Genomic DNA, 21,392 nt, shown 5'->3' on the forward strand with positions numbered 1-21,392 from the left:
TCTGAGCCACATCACAACTTTTCACATTTCATTTAATAAATAACAAACTGCATCATCTGAAGGTAATCTCTCTCTCTCGCTCTCTCGCTCTCTCGCTCTCGCTCTCTCAGGTGTTCTTTGCGTCAGTGCGATCTGGAGGAAGCAGTCAGGTCTACTTCATGACCCTGAACAGAAACTGCATAATGAACTGGTGATAGAGCAGCCATATGATCACCGTTCCCTCCACTCTTTTTCTCTTTCTCTCTCTCTGTCTCTCTCTCTTTCCCTATATATCACTGTTTCTCTCTCTCTTTCTCACACACACATACACTGTAAATAGATACAGTGCCCACACGCTTTTGCTCACACACAGCACTTCCTCACATACGCACAACTCCCAGAAACACACACACACGCGCGCTCCAGACTGTCATTAGCAGAATAGCTGTTCTCTTAACAATGAGCCTGTTGTACAAACATTATGGGGATGATGTGTGTGTGTGTGTGTGTGTGAGAATGCGTGTGTGTTATGACGCGTGTGGATGCCAAATCGCTTTACATCCTTTCAGCACCAGAACAAAATATCCATTCTCTTTATCGGCTTCGATTAGATCGCCAGATTTCAGTGAGTTCGCTTTTTGCTCAGAGCCTTATTTCATTTTCATTTCATTTTCATTTCTACATTCCAACTTTACCACCATTGAAGAGAAGAGATGAAGAAAGAGCAGCAGCGTGTAAAGCCAATCAGCCTTGGACATTTCCCGGTGGTCGTCGCTGCCCCCTCCTGCTCTCGGGTGGTACTGCAGCATCTGTAATTTTCCATTCTCACACTGTACTGTAACTCAGTAGCCTAGTCGTTTAATCTAAAGGATTTAAACTAGAAGTGATTTATTATTTATGTTTAAACTAGCAGAACATTAGAGTGACGTTTGAGGAGCTCTCACGATATCAGTTATCATATTTCGAGCTCGTCTGCCTCTTAAGTTTTCCCATTCGGCTCTGTAGACCGGAATTGGACAGAATTCTTCAATCATTTATAGTCGACGCTTTTAAGAATCTGGGTTACGTTTTTCGCTCGTACAGCACAGAAGTGCGACCGTTATTTCAAGCACTCTCTCTGGTTTAGCCTTGGAGAAAGCTTTTTTTTTTTTTTTTTTTTTTTTTTTTTTTTGCTCTCTCTCTCTCTTTTTCTCTCTCTCTCTCTCTTTCTCTTTTTTGTCTGAAGTTCCAGTATATCTCGGGCTGTTTGATATTCTCTGTATGTATAGGTATTTGGTATTATTCCTACTTTAATAATCTCTTGCTGTTCTATTGCAATACGTGCTGTAATTGTGCTGTTCTCGTTCAAAGTTTTCACGAGGGGAGTTCCTCTTTAACCAGTCGGATTACGAGGTCAGGGAGAAGCAGTTTTTCCAAATTTTTTTCCATTTTTTTTTTTTTTTTTTAATCTATTTTTTTTGGAAGCAAAAATGTGTACTTCATTTGTGAGCCAAGTTAAATAAATGGAGCAGTTCGATTACATTATCATGCAAATGAAGCAACATTAAGGTGAATATACAGTTTTTGACCCTTTGCTATTGGAGACACCTGAAAACGATGCTTTTCAGCATCAACGATTGCACATTTAAAAAAAATAATAATAAAATAAAAAAAGGCAAAGGCAGTTCACTGAAGGGGAATGGACGAAGAACGTGAAAGAATTCACACCAGCTTTATCTGAACTGCAACCTATGAATTTGAGAGCTGATAAAGAGACTGTGGTCTTCGTTTGGTTAAAAAAAAAACTCCACGGTGCTAGCATCTCATCCACTGATATACTCTAATGTATTTTCACATTGTGAAAAATTGTGTGAATTTAGAATCAGCACCAAAGGTCTGTTCACACTGAACAAGATTTTATCACATGCACCAAGCGCACTGGGATTTTTAAAACAAACAAATGATTGGCTTTTGAGTGAGACTCAGTTCTGTTTTTCAGATCCAATAAAAAAACCCAGAATGTGTTTCATGTTTGTTTAGGAAGGTTGTTTCGCTCACAAATATAAGATGCATTTCTGCTCCTAAAAATGGCTCCCTGGTGTGGCATACAGCCTTATTTGGAAAAAAATAAATAAAAATAAAATTTCGATTTGGGGTGCATGGGATGAGCAGTGATCATCACTTTCTTTGGTGAAAAAAAAATTTTTTTTTTTTTTCATTTTGTTATTTCACATTTATTGGTTAGCGAGACTTTTTTTTTTTTTTTTTTTAAACCGTGACTTTGGCTTGGATTTGCGTGCGTGAACGAGTGTGAGACTGTACTATAACATACACAGTGTGGTCCAAAGCAATAGCAGCGTGACTGGCGAGCTCGAGCGGGCTCTTCTCTTCAAGCTGCGAGTGTGCGATGTTTGCCTGCAGCTCTGCAATACTAGCAAATCACCACAACGACTCCTCCTTTCCCCTTTCCCTTTTGCTAGCATAGCCTACTGTGGATCTAAAACCTTTGTTTACAAATCTTTATGGTATATATTCGATTCAGTTTTATTTGTATAGCACTTTTATCAATAGACATTGTCATAATGTAAATTGTCATTTACAGAAATCCGGATGTAGATGTTAGATCCCTAATGAGCAAACCTAGAGGCGAGAGTGGCGAGGAAAAACTCCCTGAGACGACACGAGGAGGAAACTGTGAGAGTCAAAAGGGAACCCGTCCTCTTCTGGGTGATACCGGGTAGTGGGATTGTACGAGTCCTGGGATGAGCACAGGGACAGTCTTTATGATTACAGCAGCAGTAGATCGAAATCGACAGTATCCTGAAGCGAGGGTTCTATATAGCTTTTATTTTGATCACAGAAAGTGTATAGTTAATCATTACTACCAGAAAGATGCCTATATAAAAAGTTTGATAGTTGAATGAGAGATGGGCGATTGTAACATATAAAAGCACTTTTATCTCGTTTTTTTTTCTAATGGCTGAGAGACAAAGACAGCATTAGATTAATGTTTGCTCTATAATATAAACTAACTGAAACGAATGTTAACAAATGAGAGTCGAATTACAGTTTAAAAAATAGATTTCGAAACATCCTGGTGAGTGTTTAGGAAACATTTCAGGGTAAAGTGAATTGTAGAGAAATGTAGATGATCAGTCAAATAGGTTTAGCGTCTGAACAAAACTCCGGAACGTAATGAGAACAGCCATTTTGGTCAGATTCGGATAAAACTACAGTTCTAACTTGAACATAAATTTGGATTTCCGCTGCAATTTTCCAACTTTATTCATAGAAAAATGAAACTGTGTCAGTTGTTGATGTTATTTACAGCAAATATGTGAAATTCTGAGTAAGTATTTCTGGAAAATATATGAATTACTCCAGTGCAAAAGCAAAACTAAAGCAGCAAACACTGGAACCCGAACATGACTTGGCTGACCGATTACATTTTGTGGGACGTTGTGCAAATTAGGTTTTTTTTTTTTCTTCATTCCTCTGAAAATTCAAGTGCTATATTGGCCATATCTCAATCCCACTCTTTTAATTTGGGATTTCTCGCACAAACCCTTGCACATTATCTTTCCCCTCTTATTGATATGAACAAATATTCTACTCGTAAAATGTTCTGTTATTCACGCACTCGTTTACCCATACACTTTTTTTCCCCATACTTCTTCCATTTTCTGCTTAGTAAGCATCGTTTAGTAATGTGACCCCATTTAAACTGCCATGTTTACTGTTATAGCAGTGCCTTGGAGCCGGGTTGCGGGTGTGCGCGTGTGTCTTAGCAAAGGATGTAATATTTTTTTTTTTCCCCCCTGAGTGAAATGCCCCCCCACCACCCCCCAATTGCATAAATAGTTCAGGGAAGAAGTAGAAAAAAAAGCGACGCCAGTGCAATCAGAGATGTATCTCATGTCAAGAAAGTGCACTTAAACTGACAATAAGTTCAGGCCCAAAAGCCATTGCATTTGGAAAGCTCCTTTCCCCAGAATTAAAGCATCACACACCAGGTTGTGATATTGTTCATGCACAGAAGCGGGGTCGGGAACCTTCAGCTGGCAAAGACGGATTAATCACGATCATTTGAGATTCAAAGAGAAAATGAAATTAAAAAATAGCTGCATTTTTTTTCTTCTTTCTATAATTCTGACAAGAAGACACAGAGAGCAGCTACAAATAAATAAGCTCTGCTTTCCATCTGTCTGTTTTATTATTTTATTATAGTTTTGCAAATTCAGCCCCGATATTTCTCACAAATGCAAACTTCTTAGTCCATTCATACAGGAAACGATTAGATTTTTCGATTTGATTGTGAACTTATCCAATTCCGATTAGAGCGCAAACGCTGTCGTGAATATTTTAATTACATAATTCATCCGATTTCTTCCGACTCGGAAGCTCTCTTAACCAAACGTATACTTTTGAAATAGATTACGCTAAACCTAGTTGATTTATTTTCATCCTGTATCCGTATGGAATCATGGAACGTCTCTCTCTCTCTCTCTCTCTCTCTCTCTCTCTCGTTTGTGAGCTTTAAGTTCCCGACCCCTGGCTGTAGAGGTTTGGGTTGCCATGGTGAGGATTCGCTTCCATGCATCGTGATGTAGCGAATCCCCCGTCGTCCCACACACACACACACACACACACACACACAAGATCCAGAGTCTCGTCTCAATCGCTTTCATTAAAATTTCTTACCAAATGTTATCAGATGTAGTAATATTTTCCCACTGTCTTAACAGACAGTGAAGTTTTATTTTCAAATCATTTATATATACATACTTATATATATCTATCCAAATCCTTTTAATGAGAAGTTATTATAAATGGTTTAAGATACTAAGAGAGTTTATAATAGAAGTGTACCGGGTGCCTATTTGCAACGGAATCAAAATTTAATATATCATTCTAGTATTATTTTACTACATAGATATATCGACATGTATATTGCGATAATTTAATGAATGTAACCTTCACGTGATCAGATTTCTATGTAATACCTTTACTGGCCTAATAACATTTGAAGCACAATGTATATTTCTGCTTTAGCTGTACATTCGGCTATAATTCAGTTAGGAGATTAGACCGACGCCTCTCTCTCTCTCTCGCTCGCTCGCTCTGTGTGCGGTGAGCTTTATAAAAGAGCGAGCGTGGGTGTGTGTATGTGTGAATAGGAGAGCTATTTTTAAACCAAGTATGTACTGTTCATGATGCTCTGAGAGAAAATGAGGAGGAGGCGGAGGAGGAGGAGGATTAGAGTTAGGAAAAAAAACATTATGGGTTTTTTTTTTTTTTGGTCAGTATGGACCAGTACTGAATCAAATTAGTTAGAAAGCAGCAGAATACACACATCATATTCTTGTTTTTAAAGTGCATCACCATTCCCCCGGTATGAGACACACCAGAATTCTAGCTTTGTGTTGACACTTTTGGCCAGCAGCAGTGGTTGTGTGGTGGTCCGGCATACGTGTTTGTGTGTGTGTGTGTGTGTGTGTGTTCCACATAGCAAAATGAAGCGCTACAACGTCGACGTCTTTGCTGTAGTTTAACGACACCAACAACGTACAAATGTACACGACAATTGTTGTAACTGTATTTGGTCAACAGCACACAGAACTGCGTACACAAGAATGCGCGCAGTTTTGCGACGTACACGACATACACAGAGCTTTGTGTCTTTTTCGGCAGCGTCATGCGTAGGTTAACATGGTCGGTACAGCGGCCCTCACTTAATTTCACAACGCCATTGTACGGAGGTTGTAGCGTCACAGTGATGTCACAGGAAGTTCATATAGCCATGTAGTTTTCCATCACTGATGGAAAGGGTTTAGCGGGCTACGTGTAGTTTCCCAACATCACACAGACGGCTATGTGTAGGTTTACAGGATGGTTCAACGTTGTTCTATGGTGATGTCATACACACGACAAGGTCCATTTTTACAGCATCATACGGTGGACTGCTTGTAGTTTTCTGTGGCATTTGCTTTCACCCGTTGGCTAGGCGTAGTTTTAAACTGATTTGCAAACCTTTTCGTGAACAAACTTGCGCTGTAGAATTCTCAGGCTTATTTCCAAATTTGTATTTTAGTGTAGTCAGGTCTGGTGTTCCTCTTAATACATACTACAGTAATGTTCACTCCATTTCCATAAAAACAATCCTGTCTCATAACCAAATAAAGACTTCCACAGACAGGCAGTAAAATCTGTTCCTCACTACTGATTCCCTTAGTAAATTACCACAATGATGAATTGATCGCTATATATCAGGAATCTTTAGCCGTCGGTGTGGGTCATATGATGCACATGAACCCGGGCCTGTTTCAGGTAGCATGTCGTGAGTGTGTGTGTATGTTTTATGGGTGTGTATCTCTCGTTTAAGGCCTTTAACTGCTGTTTTTCAGGCACATTGGTCTTCTTTACATGCTATTAGCACTATGCTAATTAGACAGTTCTCTTTATCATCCTCTAGTAATAGAAACATACCCCTGATTGATTTTGTAAAAATTTTTTTTTTTTTTTTTTTTTTTTGGCGTGTCTTTGGTTGATTCTAATTGCGTAACCAGGAGTGGTCAAAGGTCAACAGAAAGTCTTTAAAGTTGATATCCTCTGTGATGGGTTAATAATTCCTTCTTTTTTTTTTCCATTGTTACCCTCCTATCCTGAAAGCTTTAGTTTAAATTTAAAATAGATATCTGACACACTGATTTTTTTTTGTGTGTTTACGTTTGAGAGCAGATTTGAGATGATTTTAATGACCTGATGGTTTTCAGTTTTACAGTGTTCGGGATGAAATCATACATCTGTAATGTCTTAAATACAGGATTGTTTGAAAATAAAAAAAAATATCTTTATCAGTTTAAAAACGTGTGTGGTTTCTTTTTCTGTCTCAGTTTATTTTTTTCTAGTGCAAACTAATAAATTTTTTTAAAAACAGAATCCATTTTTTTTTTACACTTCTTCAACTTTTATTTATTGTCCTTACAGTGTTATCTGAGGCACGCAGGGAAAACATGAATAAAATAAGCATAGAAAATCAGAATATAAACAAAACATTAAAACAAAAACCATCATATATTTACTTGTATATGCCACAGGTGTCTATTTTAAAATTAAGTGCGAAATTTCAGTCATCTAAAACAATTTGGCGTGATGGAAAATCATGTCATTCTTACATGCTTCTATTCCTCAGTCCTTTTTTTTTTAGTCTTTTAGTACAATGTCACAATACCTGCGTTACACTAGGCATGTGCTGATACTGAATTTGGGTTAATATCATAATTGCCAAACCCTTTAACACAAATTACAATAATATTGCAATATTTAAAAAAAAAAAATTAATATTTCTGTACCTTTTCTCTTTGGGGAACATTTTAGCCAGGGGACTTTAGGGGTCCAAGCACCACATACTTGTTAAGCACATACACACATGGCACGACAATATGAAAGTGTTTCTCAGCAATCACTTGTGTGATCGAGTTGGAATGTTGCATGCTGTATCTTTGAGCTAGCTAGGATAGAGCTTCTAAGGATGACCTGATCATTGGGGGAAAAAAAAAAAAACAACAAAAAAACACGGCACATAATTGACAGGCGTACGCACTACGGCGGTGGTGCTTTGTCCAATCAAGCTGATATTTTTTATGCTGCATCTAAATACCATTTTATCTCAGGGTGGAAAAACATGGGTTATCATTACCTAGTAGATGTTCTACAGTTTCCCCCAATTTCCAAGCTCCTGGTGCTTGGACCCCTTGATCACTGCATGCAGCTATATTTTTTGCAATTGTATGCAAAAAAAAAAAAAAAAGTTTGCTTTGTATTAAGCTGACATAACTGCTAATGGCTAAGATGCCTGGCTGTTGGGTACCGTTATCTAGCTACATCACATGTAACCATTCAGCTTCCCTAAAGGGTATACAATAGCAATACTGTGTTCTTAATACCGTGGTGTATCGTATTATCAATTATAGGCACATGTCCATTTCAGACGCGTGTAAAATGAAAACGCCGTTCAGATATGAAATGCAAAAACAAAGTCCTAAAGATCATCATCTCTTGTCTTCTCAGAGCCCAAGACTAGCAGTGTGTGTGTCCAAATAAACATAAATACAATCCCAAATTACTGGACTCGCAATTCAACAAATCTCCTTCCCCTTTTTCTCCGAGTGTGTTTTTGAGTCACTTAAGAGTTTGAGTGTATATTCTACATTGTGTTTAAGTCCTCTGCAAACATGTACAGAGTGAGAGTGTGTGTGTGTGTGTGTGTGTGTGTGAGAGAGAGTGAGAGAGAGAGACAGAAAGAGAGAGAAAGAAAGAACATTCGTGTTTAGCTTCAGTGGGTCAAACCTGTGACCTGCATCCACAGTTACTGGTGTACAGATTCAGGTGCGGTTATGTATACAAAGCAATTACCATAGTAAACAACTCAAGATACCTAGTTGGCATAATATATTATGTACAATACGCGTCAGAGTTTGTGCGTGTGTGTGTGTGTGTGTGTTTTTGTCGTGTATATATACAGTAAAACAGGCATACAGTGTGTAGTAATGTGTGTGTGTGTTTGAGAGAGAGAGAGAGAGATGTCAGTTCCAGATCTTGAGGAAGCTGTCCCAGGAGCCAGTGCACACGGCCATGCCGTCGTCGGTCACGCCGAGACAGCTCACGCGATTGTCATGGCCGGCCAGGACTCCTGTTAGGAAAGGAACAGGTCATATATAGTGTGTGTGTGTGTGTGTGTGTGTGTATGGAGTGAAACCATGATTTGACTCTATAACTCTGCTTATAATTCTTTCTAACTTGATAATGACCTTTCTAACTAATAATGTTTATTTATAAAGCAACTCTAATATTTATTAACAATAATAATAAAAGCATCATAAACATTTAAAATGTCATCACTGCATGCTTCCAAAAACATTAGCGTTATTTATTAGCTATTTCATCAAAACAAATTAGTGAATTAAAAGCATGATAAAATGCCTTGAAGATTACAACGGCTTCATTAAATTGTGCTCACGATTAGCTGTCGGTGCACAATATTAAAAAAAAACATAAAATGCAACATAGAATGCGCTGGATCAAGTGCTATTTTATAAGCTGCTGAATAATGAGGGTGGAAGCCATATCCTTAAATTAAAGTACACTCTACTAGACTCGTATTAGGTATATTTCAATCCTTGTCAGGTTCTCATTCATATATCATCGTAATAGTCTTTTTATTTTTCAGTTTTAAATTGCCTTTGTGTTCCATTGTATTACATTTGATAGCAAACACTATCTGCTTCTGCAGTCTGCATTTTCTATTCATGGTGGGTTTTTTTTCAGGCTTAAAGTGCTTGTTTTTAAAGACGATGGTCTAAACGCTGTTGAAAAAACCCATCTCGAGTGCTTCTACTCTAGGAAAATCTGTCAACCTTTGAGGCATGAACTACACACAGATAATTTGCATAATCGGAATAGGGGACCCCATAAGCACCTGCATAATCTGATTCTAACTACACATAACCTTCTCTTCATTAATATTGTCTATACATTACCAACTCTGAATATAGCCCATAATCAACAGTGATGCTGGCATTAAATACTTTATTTATCAAGATTTACAAGGAATTCTAAGCACAGTTATATTGATAATTTAATGCAGGGCAAAATTACACACACCTTCACACACTAAGGACAATATGGAAATGCCAATCAGCCTACAACGCATGTCTTTGGACTGGGGGAGGAAACCAGAGTACCCGGAGGAAACCCCAGAAGCACGGGGAGAACATGCAAGCTCCGCAATTACAACCTCAACCCTGGAGGTGTAAGGCTAATGTGCTAACCAATAAGCCACCATGCCACCATTATAATGATTTATAAATAGGTTTATAAATTCTCTTTGATAGAGAATGTTGGTAAGGATTCTACCTGCACGGTCTCCTTTCATGGCATCCCAGATGTTGCAGTTGAAGTCATCATAGCCGGCGAGCAGCAGCCGGCCTGAGCGTGAGAACGCCACTGACGTGATGCCGCAGATGATGTTGTCGTGCGAATAAAGGCCGAGCTCCTGATCCGCACGCAGGTCGAACAAGCGGCATGTGGCATCATCTGAGCCCGTGGCAAACGCACTGCCGCTGGGGAAGAACTGAAGACAACACAAAAGTACATAAATAAGCAAATTCTTTTGTCTGCTATGTAATTATTTCAGATTTTTCCCTATTACAGTGCCATGAAATTCCCTTGGGCAAGAGGGTGTACTCACACACACAGCATTGATGTCGGACTCGTGGCCCGTAAAGGTCTGTCTGCACATGCTGTCTCTGACATCCCACAGTTTGATCGAGGCGTCACACGCGCCTGAAATGAACGTGCGCGAATCCGGAGACAAGGACAAACTCATCACGTCTCCACTGTGACCTGAGAACAGCGTGGTCTGCTGGCCTGTCTCGATGTCCCACAGAGCACTGACACACACACACACACACATACACAATAAGAATTCACTTTCATTATTAGTGCTCATCCTACAAACTGAGAGTCACCTTCCTGAAATTCTGCAGTTTATTCTGCAGTGATCATCACTATGCCCTACTCCCTCCAAAGGGTACATCCTCCATTTCTGAGGTCTTGCCAATTCCCACCCAATAGCTACCTCTGCACTATCAACTACCAATGGGGGGAGTTCCTCCAAGACACATGAAGCCAACCTCCATATCTTGTCAAACTGTTGCACGTCACAGGGCAGCATAACACACTCGGAGGAAAGCGCTATCTGCCCTCTTCCACATACCTGAGCTTACAAGATGCCCACGATTGGCTATACTCACTATGATTGACAGGGAAAGAGAGCACTCAGAGAGCATGGCCAGTTTTGCTCTCTTGACTCCAGGCCATGGACGGCTGTGGGTTGGTCGGTTTTTTGATCTCCTGACGATAGGGTGAACGCTGTTCTGTTGCTCCATGAGTATCGCAATTTAGCAATTCACCAGTGCACTAAGCAGCACACGCTTCCCCACACTGCCACCAATTTTAGGAGTCTGATTTTGTAAATTTAGTCACAAATAAATACAAATGCATGAGCAGGCAGTTACCTGAGTTAGTGATAAAAACGTGAAACCCATTTCAGAGCTTATTTGCTGCAAAACAACTTTCATTCAATTACGTCACAATGTAATATTGCTTAATAGAATATTTTAGTACTTGTACTTGAATGTACTAGTTGCTGCAGAGATTTTCAGAGATTTCACATCCAGGAGAGGATTTAAACGTACCAGGTGGTATCTCCGGAACTCGTGATGATCTGATTGTCATCAATAAAACGACAGCAGGAAAGGTAACCTGAGGAAGAGCACAAGCAGGAACGCACACTTGTGACACACTGAGACACAAACAGACTGTGTGAATTTGAGTAATATCAACATAAAAAGCCTGTTAGACATCAGTATCATAACCATCAGTATAACGTCATGCTTCGTTTTGCATTAAATACTGAACTTGGAGGAAAAAAAAAGAACTAAAAGGTTGTCCAAAATTTTCAAGCGCTGATGTTTACATAAAGCTGATTTTCTAAATGGCGAACATAAAATGCTGTGTAAATCTTCTGCAGTGGCTTGACAGCCAGTTGATGGCCTTTAATATCCAGCTGTGCGTGTGAGTGTGTGTGTGTGTGTGTGTGTGTGTGTGTGTACCCGTGTGTCCAGGGAGCTCTCGGCTGACTCGCACGTTGCCCTCGCGGGTCTTCAGGCTGTAGATGGAGCAGATGTTGTCCAGACCGCCGCAGGCTACGAAGTTTCCAGACGGAGCGTAAGCACACGTCATCACCCATGACGAGCGCAGTGGGATGGCATGGATCTGTCCAATCAGAGCGCTTTTATATAACCTGATTATAAATATAACACTACACAAACATCCAGCATGACCCACATCAGGCTGAAAAGGTACTTCCAAAGGTATGCAGTGTTTCTATGTGAGCAGTGTATAAAGAGAGCACTGTGTTTTAGGCACACAAGGCACAGTTAGGGTGTGGCAGGGTGGGTTAACGGTATGACTATTTCTGATTATTTCCAATTTATTATTTCTAATCATATCACTGTGATGTACCTTGTTAGTGGTGTAACTGTCCCAGATGATGAGTTTGCCATCTTGTGAAGCGCTGACCAGGAGCCTGAGAGGAAAGTGATGAGGAGAAAAAAATTACTTAAAAAAAAAAAAAATGTCTGAAGGTGTTTATTACAACACAGTGATTATAAATAGCATCCTCTAGTGGATAAAGGCAAAATTACAATCCTGACCAACTAAATGAAGATTTTCAGTGATGTTCAGATCTCTTCTTAAAATGAAGCAAGCTTGGAAAGTAATTTTAAAAGTATTCATTTCAAAAAGATTATTTTTTTGTGACTCAAGACACAACTTTTCCCCTAATCCATGTCAGCATTTTCAGGTTTTACTGTTAACAATCCATTCACATGTACACACTGGGGTGAAATCTCAGACCTGAAGGATCACAGTGCAACGTATGGAAAAATACACCTTCTGCAGAACGACTAGAACAGTACAATAAAAACTGTACCTGGAGTCGGAGCCCCAGTGCATGGCGTAGATTTTGGCTAAATGACCTCTGAGAGTACGCCTTGTCCGCATCTGAATCCTACCCACTGGGTCCAGTCCTGCTGTTATCTACACACACACACACACACGTATAGGTTATAAAGTCATTTATACAACAGCAATGTTGAATTCTCGTTCAAATTCTGGTCAAAAGGTGTTGATTATTTTCTATAACAGCAGTTCTGACAGGTTTATTATTATTAATGCGCTCATTCTAGTTTGTTAGCGTTTCTATAGTAACAACATACACAATTGATTTTTTAAAAATTGTTAATATGATGAAGTTTTCTGTTAGGAGATGTTTATTAAATATTTATGGAAGGAGCTGTTTTCCACCACTGGAAAGTCTTCAGGACGAAGGAGTTCACACTTTTCGCTTTCTCAGTAACATGACAAGCTGCATATTTTGGTCTTATTAACCAAACGAGAGAGGCTGATGAGGGAATGAAGAGTTTATAGAGTTTATAGCTGCTATAATGTAAGTGATAACAGGAACTAAACTAACTTGTGTCATGGATATTCCACGACAAGAAAAATAGTTAGAATTGAATAGAATTTGCTGTGATATATGAGGAATAAAACACTTCAGAGCATACTGTTATAGGAAAATAATCAACGTCAGCGTGGTGAACTGCGTGTATGTATATGTGAGCTTTACCTGAGTAAGTGTAGAGTCTCCACATGCTTTCCTTGCATCCTGTAAAAACCGATTTAAAGATTATTCTATTCAATGGTTAGAAAAAAAAGACACTATCTGAAACTACTTACGATACCCAAGATGGTCTTGAGAAGTGATATCATATATCGTGTTAATAAGTTTATCCTGAACCACGAGTTATAACATTGTAATGATGCTCGTTATATATTCAGAGTGCTTGGTATGAAGGTTATGAAAGTTCTCTTACTCGTATCTGGTTCTTCAGCTGCTCAGCCTCCTGTCGAAGCTGCTCCAGCTCACTCATCTTGAAATGACCTTTGACCTTTAACCTCAGTCACTCCCACAACCACCTAAACCACATAACCAAAAAAAAAAAAAGTCAAATGTAATCTGCTAATCTAATTGTTTTACCATCTGTTGCTTTACAATCTGATTTTACAAGTGGCCATGTAAACAGCATACTATGGTATCTTAAATCAGATTAAATCCACCACTGGATTGTGAGAAATCCAACTAAGACACCTGGATTTTATCCCAATAACCAGATTGTTCAGTGTAATGTAATTATACTGCACATGGAGGGAATCTTAAATCAGACAAACGTATAAGAAACTTCCAAACAAATACATATTCCAAATGAATATTTGCCACTACTCTGACTCAAGACTGGACTCGATCTAGTGACCTTGACTCAGTTTTGCTTACAGCCAACTGTAAGAAACCTATAACCTCAAGGATTAAAAATATATTGGCCCTTATTTATCAAAGTTACGTAGACATGGGCACAGAGTTAAGCACACGGGATGAGGTATGACCAAATCTGTGTCTGAGTCATGAAACTGTCATAAGACAACAAAATTAGCTGTGATTTCAATGCAAGATGAATGAAGATGATGAATGCAAGATGATGAATCAGCCTCAGCTGCATGGAAACAAGGTCCCACCCACTAGTGCCTTATTTACATATCATAATCATTTAAAAACTCGAACACTAAAACGCAGACCACCAAAATGTCTATGATCACAAATCACACGTTGTAGTGTTCATTTTGTGTTAATTGTGTTAATATATAAATAGTAAAATATAGAAAATTATACAGTACAACTCAAAAAACATGCAATGATCTCTGAGCTTCTTTAATTAGCCTGGTTTGTCAATTTGTCAAGACCCCACATCTGGATGAACGCTCGAATCTAATTGGTCAGTAGGTGTGCATTATTTCTGTAGTTCCAGCCTTAACATGAATGGTTAATATTCATAATAGGTTAATATTAATGCAAATAACAGATTCCACAACATTAAATCTGACTATAAAACGTTAAAATAGACGATGTGTCATTCATTAATAAATTAATCTTCCTAATCGTTGGCAAATCACTGTGGTATAAGTAGAATAACACTCCATCCCACATGCACTCCAACCAGTTAGGAATATCAGTGTTTAATTAAATTTTTTTTTTTTAAACGTTATTACAGCACTGTACTTACTATACATCCTATACTTATTGAAACTGAAACTGTCATGGAATGCGTGTACGCTTGTTGTACAGAAATACAGGGAGATTAAAAAGGTTACCATTTATATGACACTACAACAACGTACCATTATAACAGAAGGAGGGTAGGTTACTAATTACGCACTGTAAAATGGAACTTCGTTGCTTCAAATGGTCCCGTTTAACAACAACAAAAAACTACAACAGTACTGTACAGAAAAGTGTAAAGAAAAATAGCATAAAGAGTCAATTCCTAATACTACTCAGTCTTTAAAAACAACTTAAATACTTACAAGCTACTAGATTCGTACATGTCAGCACTTCTGATATCACCAAGACGAAAACACTGTTTAGTTTCTAAACCTTGTATTAACACTATGTTAACTTGTGGTCATTACTTATTTCCTTACCTTTTAGTAGTGCTTTCTACGTTTAAAATAAATGAACATTTTAATCATAGTATTTAATCAAAGGCTTTGATCTATCAGCTATTTGTTACCAACATCAATTTTTAAAAAAAGCATAAGGATTGTAGCAACTATAAAAAAAAACATCAGGGATTTATTAATGCTTCATAAATGCATAATATAATGCATTATTCTTGTTAATATTTAATATTTAATGCATAGACCCTGGCGCTATTGGCTTTAAAGTGCAATTTTAGTGCTCCAGTGTCTGGAGCAAGAAGATGAAGAAGAAGAAATGGCCATTTTAATCTTCCCTAATGGAGAAAAGTGTAATCCAACAGCTCCAGAGGCCACTTACAAGACCCAAAAGAGATTACCATTACTGCAAAATGGTACACGAGATTAAAAACATGTCCTGTGATTGGATTGGCATTAATGAAATTTACATTTATAGCATTTTGTAGTGATCCAGAGATCCAGAATTACAAAAACAAAATCTCATATTAGCATGAAAATGTCAACAGTATAATCTGTACAACTCAACATTAGAGCTTTCAGTAATGGTGTCTGCTTAGCATTACTATTAAATGATGAGAAACAACGGCAAATATTTGGTTAGGAGAAACAGTTGTTTGGTTCTTACCCTTCAGTAGTTTATCAAAATTAAGGTGAAGTACTGCCTTCTCTGGTCCTTTAAAAATCGATCTGCAGACAATATATCTTTTCTGTGAAAACCTTGTTTACAGCGCTGTTCATAGCACAATGTTAATATATAATGATGTCATGTCACGCCGGTATAGTAGTACGTTCCTGTCTCCTACGTTTTGATGTATGCATTGTAATGGCTTCGTGAGGTTGTTAAGTTGATAACGTTATCCAGAGAAGGCGCACATCTCTTGGAATTGGTGATTGCATTCTTCTGAATTCGTTGCATACAAATATTAAAATGGGATCAGCTGTGTTTTTCTTGTTCTTTTTTTGCAATAGTTTGTGGGTGCATTCAAATTCACTGAAACCACTGACCAATCAGCGACCTCTGCATGGAGCTTGGATTTGCATATTTCCCGTTAAAAGAGTCGCGCAGTCTGAGAGCTTTGCATGCGGAACAAGTGAAGGCTTGAACACTGAAGTAACAGATTAGGAACTCGCCCAGGACTTTTACATAAACAAAACTGTCACGCAGTAGTTGGATGACTTTATACCACTACACCAACACAGTCCACAGTCCTGGAGGGCCTACAGAGATTTGTGTTTCTTTCTAGTGAAACACCTAATTTAGCTCCTGAAGGCCTTCAGCTGATGAGTTCAATCAGGTTTGTTAAATAATATACAATGCAATTAAATAATATAAATAATATACAATGTCCAACGCTCCTGCATCACATATATAGAAAAGGACGGATAGCGCAGAAAATCGGTCATTATTATTAATTTCCAAAGGCATAAAAACAGCCTAATAATTATTAAACAAAGAAAAATGCATCATCGTTGAACACGTTTCTTTAACATTTATAGGAGTTTCCAGTATCTGCCCTTTGTAACAGTACATTTTGCAGGTTCTTGGTAACATAACAAGATGTATATTTTTTGTCTAATTGACTTCAAGACGGATTTAAAAAAAACAAAGAAAAAGAGAGGCTGGTTAAGGAACGCCTATTTATAGCTGTTCTAATGTCAGTGATAATAGGAACGTGTTTCATGGACATTCCACAATATTAAACGTAACTATAAATGGATTTAAAAAGTACATTGTGTCATTGTTTAATTAATCACTATTGGTATTTTTAACCCTGTTATTCCGAGATTAGTTCTCTCATGATCTGGAGATAACTTTGTCACAACAAAGCACAAAAGCAGCCCAAGCTCCATCACATGACACAGAGATGTGTAATGAAAGAGTTGGCTAAAACTGCTGTTATTTTACTCCCCTATTCTTGGAAGATTATTATTAGATTTCCTCTTTTGATCAACACTGTAGCAAAAATCTAGAAGTGTAATTTAGTTCTTATTCTCACTAAACCTACAAAAATAAGTAGTGCTCTTGATATAATGGGTCAGAAAAATAACACTACTAGATGGTCTCTCTGTACATCAAGCAATGGCTTCACATATCTCAGAATAAGCATGTGTTTGCAATATGTCAGACTGATAGGACACCTAACTAATGGCACCCCATCGGTTATTAGGTATGGGCAATGACTAAATTATTAAATCCCTCCAAAAAAAGGAGTGGAGTTATCTTCCTAAAGAGAACTCTCTCTGATAGGGACCCTCTCTGTAGGGTTCTACATAGAATTTCAAGTGGCTTAAACGAACAATATGGCATAATTTTGGAACAAATGGGTGTCATACGGGGGCATCGCTCGCCATGTCGTGCACGTGGCAGTTGGGCAAACTCCTCGGACAAACACACTACATAACCATTGGTCGTTACAAACAAGCTGTGCCCAAACTAATCCTTTCTGAGATGGATGACTTTGAGAAGCGGCAATCTTCTTCCTGTAGGCGTGGCAACTCTCATGAAATTTTAATAGCTCCACCTGCAGTACCGGAGCACTTGGCACGTGCAATACAATACCACAGATAGTACGCACGCTTGTAAGCTCACAAACGTGGTTTTGTCTTCGCGAAACCCTCGTGGACGTTGTCTTTACATTACATATGCTGTGGCTTTATGCATATTCGGGTTTTTTTCCCTCGGTCCATTCAATTCATGCAAAATCATACCTCATGTACGATTACCTCATCTACCTCATGCTTCATTAAACAATTTTATTATAGTGTTGTGGATACCTCCCCTCAGTGTGGATGATTATAGCGCAGTTATGATTACTGAACAATACAGAAATTAGTCATTTCTGTCCAAATGGCCATTCATTCAGCAAGGAACAAAACATTTGTGCAAAGCAACTTGTTTAAAAATCTCTACGTGCCACTGCATCCTTTCAGGACTTGACTACACAGGTCAATGATGTAACCTTCAAACACACTGAGCATCAGTAACAGCAGTATATATATATATATGCTGAACGGGTGCTAAAATGTAACATAGTGTCTTTGGAGCGTGACTAGTGTAACAGTGTGTGCAGTGTAGGCCTGGCGCATGAGGATGGAAGAGAACAACCTGTTATTGGAATGACAAAGCTTTATCCAAATCTAGCTCCAAATTATCATGCAACATTTCACCAACATGCCATCCACTCCATGCAAGATGATATTTAATAGAAACAGTTGACCAGGCCTTGTTGATCATGTGGCAAATCTCTCTACTCCAGCTTTTCCCTTTGCATCAGTTATTCATGCTGATACAAGGCCCATGACAGGCTGCATTATACAATACCTGGTCTTTAAGCTTGTCGTCCTCAGCACAGGAAGACTACAGAGCTGACAGCTTGAGGAAGTGCTTCAGTCTGATCTCTTGTTCCTGGAGAAAAATTCAGACCCGAACGCACATGATGGCCGTGAAGCAGGCCTGCAAAAACGCAGCAGAAAAATCACTGCATTTCTCCAAATGGACCTGAAGCTCTCTCTCTCTCTCACACACACACACACACACACACACACACACGCACAATCACACACACACCCGGGGCTGTGTCGGCTTGGATGGGTTTGTCTCTTTAATCAAGCTTGCAGATGGTCTTTTGCTGCTTAAAAAAAAAAAAAATCCAAATCAGGCTTTAAATAAAAGGCTCGTTTGGCTTTCTCTGCGTTTTTTTCCGTCCTTCTTTCCTTCCTTCCTTCCTTCCTTCCTTGCTTGCTTCCTCCCTTCCTCTGCTGCTTGGGCTGTGCTTCTCGTTCTCTCTCCTTGTTTCGTTGCGCGGAATGAATTATTCAAATCAAACCGCAATGCACGGATTCTGTGCACGCGACAGGAACCCCAAAAATTCAGTAATATTAATAATAATAATAATAATACCAATAATAATAATAATAATAAAAAAATCTGGGCTATCTCGCCGGTGGAGAGCACAAGCCTCCCATAAGTTCTCCAGTGTCAGACACCAAACCACCCCAGACCTCAGCCAGATTTCAGCAATAAAGGAGATTATTATGATGTCATTAATTTCAAATGTGTTAAATAGCTAGTGAGCGCACGCGCCGGGGTGAGTCCTGCAGCTTTCAGGATAAAAGCTCACGGTTCGGTGTGTAAAATATCCTCCAACGTCTCATATGTGAGATTCGACCACACCCATTTTATACAGACCGTACCATTACACCGCCCCCTCTTTTTTTTTTTTTTTCTTTTTTTTTTTTAAAGGAAGAACAAGCTTTTAGAGACACTAAAAGTCCCATCTACAGAGATCTGAACTAAAAAAAATAATGCATTAATAAAAAGCAGAGGATGTAAAAGAATTAAACATAAATATTCACAGACATTGTAAGCACCCCATGCTGTCAAAATGAGCACAGTCCAGTTTAAAGCAGCTATCTGTGACTTTTCCAAACCACTTCTGGGAGCCATTTTTTTTTATGCATGAAAAATATAGTATTGACAATCAGTTGCACAATGCAGTGCAACAGCTCCAAGGTCTCTGCTTACATCCTGAACGTGGATTTACTGTGTGTGGAGTTTGACATGCTCTCTTCTGTCCACCTTGGCTTCCTTTCAGGTTCTCTGGTTTCCTCCCACGTCCCAAAAACAAGCCAGTAGGTGGACTGGCTATGCCAAATCGCCCCTAGGTGTAAATGAGTGTGTGAATGTGTGTGTGTATGTGTGTGTGTGTGCATGGTCCTCTATGATGGACTTAATCAGGGGTAATACAAATAAGCCATGTCATTATCTAGACATTTATATTTAGCAACCAAGGAACAGGTCTAATATATATTGCAATTAGGTGGCTCCGCCCCTTCGGTGCTCTTGCCCACTTCTGCCACCCCATGTCTAAAAGATTTGATCTGAATAACTTCACACTAGCATTAATTAAAATTCTTCTCTGGTTGAGTGCCATTGAACTGTGTTCCTCCTCTCAGGAGACCTGAGGCGCCACCCAAAGGACACTCACTCCTAATTACACCTGGTGTAATTACCCTCACACACACACACACACACACACACACACAGAGAGAGAGAGAGAGAGAGAGAGAGAGACAGCTGTAAGAATAATAATAAGAACATTAAACAATAAATATAAAAATACAATACCTAATCTACAACTACTGTAGATTTAAAGGGTTGGTGATCACCGCCCCACCCCCCTTCACTGATATAATAGTACACTCCACCTGCCCTGCTCTTCTTAAGGCTCCATTAGGGACTATAGTAGCTGAGGATGGGTTGCCTAGCAACACCATTTGCAGTGGGCCCAAGCAAGTGGCCACACACACACACTCCTCTATTACAGTATTTAAAAGAATGGAATGACACAAATTCAACTTTACACAATTTTGCTCTTACCTCAAATGGAGTCAATCAGCCAAAGCATCTTTCGTGTCAAACATTTGTTTTTAAAATTTTGCACCCGAGCTGTGAGGCTCTATGTATACAGTACATAACAAGTAATGTAATGTCAATCTCACCTGAGATCATGTTCTGTAAAAATCTGCATCAAACCACATTCAGATCCACAGTGATGTCACCCAGACTTGCTGATGTGGTTCAGGACCTAACAGTAGTAATAGTCTATAACAGGGCATGATGTTATTGAAATATTCAGAGACAGGAGGATGTGATGCAACGTGAAGTGGAGTTACTGTCACCAGCCCAAATCTGATTATATTTCAGTAACAAGATGTGTTTTATTGTCTTATAGCACAGCAGATTACCAAATATAACAACTGCTGAATTTATCAGTTTATCAATTAAACAATCCTCCCTTCACAAACCTTGTTTTTCTCTCCCTTAACTAACACCTTTTGCATGTAATACAGCATTCAGTCTTTTGGGGCAAGAGTTTATCAACTTGGCACATCTTGATTCGGCACTTTTATTCCACTTGTTTGCAAAAAAAAAAAAAAAAAGTGCCAGATCTATCAAACTGTGAATGGATCTTCTGTGCATAGCCTTCTTCAAGTCATTCCAGCTTTTGGATAGGGTTTAGATCTGGGCTCTGACTGGGCCATTCCAAAATGTTGATCTTCTTCTTTCGAAGCCGTCACTTTGTTGACTTGGATTTGTGCTTCAAGTCATTAACAGGCTTTAAAGCAACATTTTTCAGATTTTTTTTCTTCAGCTATCTAACAGAGGCCTGCAGGTTTTGTGCCATAATAGACTGGCATTTGGAGCTGTCCATAATTCCCTCTATCTTGAACAGAGCCCAATTCCCAGCTGAAGAGCC

The 21,392-nt window shown here is 38.8% G+C and overlaps 2 protein-coding genes across 8 annotated transcripts in view; one reads left to right on the top strand and one right to left on the bottom strand.

The window, feature by feature from the left end:
• The window catches only part of mink1 (misshapen-like kinase 1), a 43,263-nt gene extending 36,453 nt beyond the window's left edge, over window positions 1–6,810 (top strand). For all 6 annotated transcript variants that reach the window (XM_026921700.3, XM_053230261.1, XM_026921701.3 and 3 more), the window contains one exon: window positions 111–6,810. In XM_026921700.3, the coding sequence (XP_026777501.1) occupies window positions 111–194 (84 nt within the window). In that variant the 3' untranslated portion in view covers window positions 195–6,810. The remainder of the gene's footprint in view (window positions 1–110) is intronic.
• Window positions 6,455–19,293, bottom strand: gnb2 (guanine nucleotide binding protein (G protein), beta polypeptide 2). 2 transcript variants are annotated; one of them, XM_026921773.3, is made up of 11 exons: window positions 18,701–19,293; window positions 18,455–18,586; window positions 13,458–13,560; window positions 13,211–13,249; window positions 12,515–12,621; window positions 12,046–12,109; window positions 11,634–11,796; window positions 11,217–11,283; window positions 10,208–10,409; window positions 9,874–10,090; window positions 6,455–8,650 (listed from the first exon to the last, which is right to left on the bottom strand). In XM_026921773.3, exons 3-11 carry the CDS (start codon window positions 13,512–13,514, stop codon window positions 8,544–8,546), a joined length of 1,023 nt encoding a protein of 340 aa, XP_026777574.1. In that variant the 5' UTR covers window positions 13,515–13,560; window positions 18,455–18,586; window positions 18,701–19,293; the 3' UTR covers window positions 6,455–8,543. The 2 variants fall into 2 exon arrangements, with proteins under 2 accessions (XP_026777574.1, XP_026777573.1); XM_026921772.3 differs by having other exon boundaries at window positions 18,455–19,293.
• Between the last annotated feature and the right edge of the window lie 2,099 nt (window positions 19,294–21,392).

This window comes from Pangasianodon hypophthalmus, chromosome 27 (genome assembly GCF_027358585.1).
Source record: "Pangasianodon hypophthalmus isolate fPanHyp1 chromosome 27, fPanHyp1.pri, whole genome shotgun sequence".
NCBI lineage: Eukaryota > Metazoa > Chordata > Actinopteri > Siluriformes > Pangasiidae > Pangasianodon > Pangasianodon hypophthalmus.

What these genes read in the sequence shown, in the direction of transcription:
- gnb2 (XM_026921773.3), bottom strand. Translation starts at nt 13,514, where the DNA reads ATGAGTGAGCTGGAGCAGCTTCGACAGGAGGCTGAGCAGCTGAAGAAC. An exon ending in CACTGGGGCTCCGACTCCAG is followed by an intron (nt 12,110 to 12,514) that starts GTACAGTTTTTA and finishes CTTTCCTCTCAG; the next exon opens with GCTCCTGGTCAGCGCTTCAC. An exon ending in ACAGTTACACCACTAACAAG is followed by an intron (nt 11,797 to 12,045) that starts GTACATCACAGT and finishes CTGATTGGACAG; the next exon opens with ATCCATGCCATCCCACTGCG.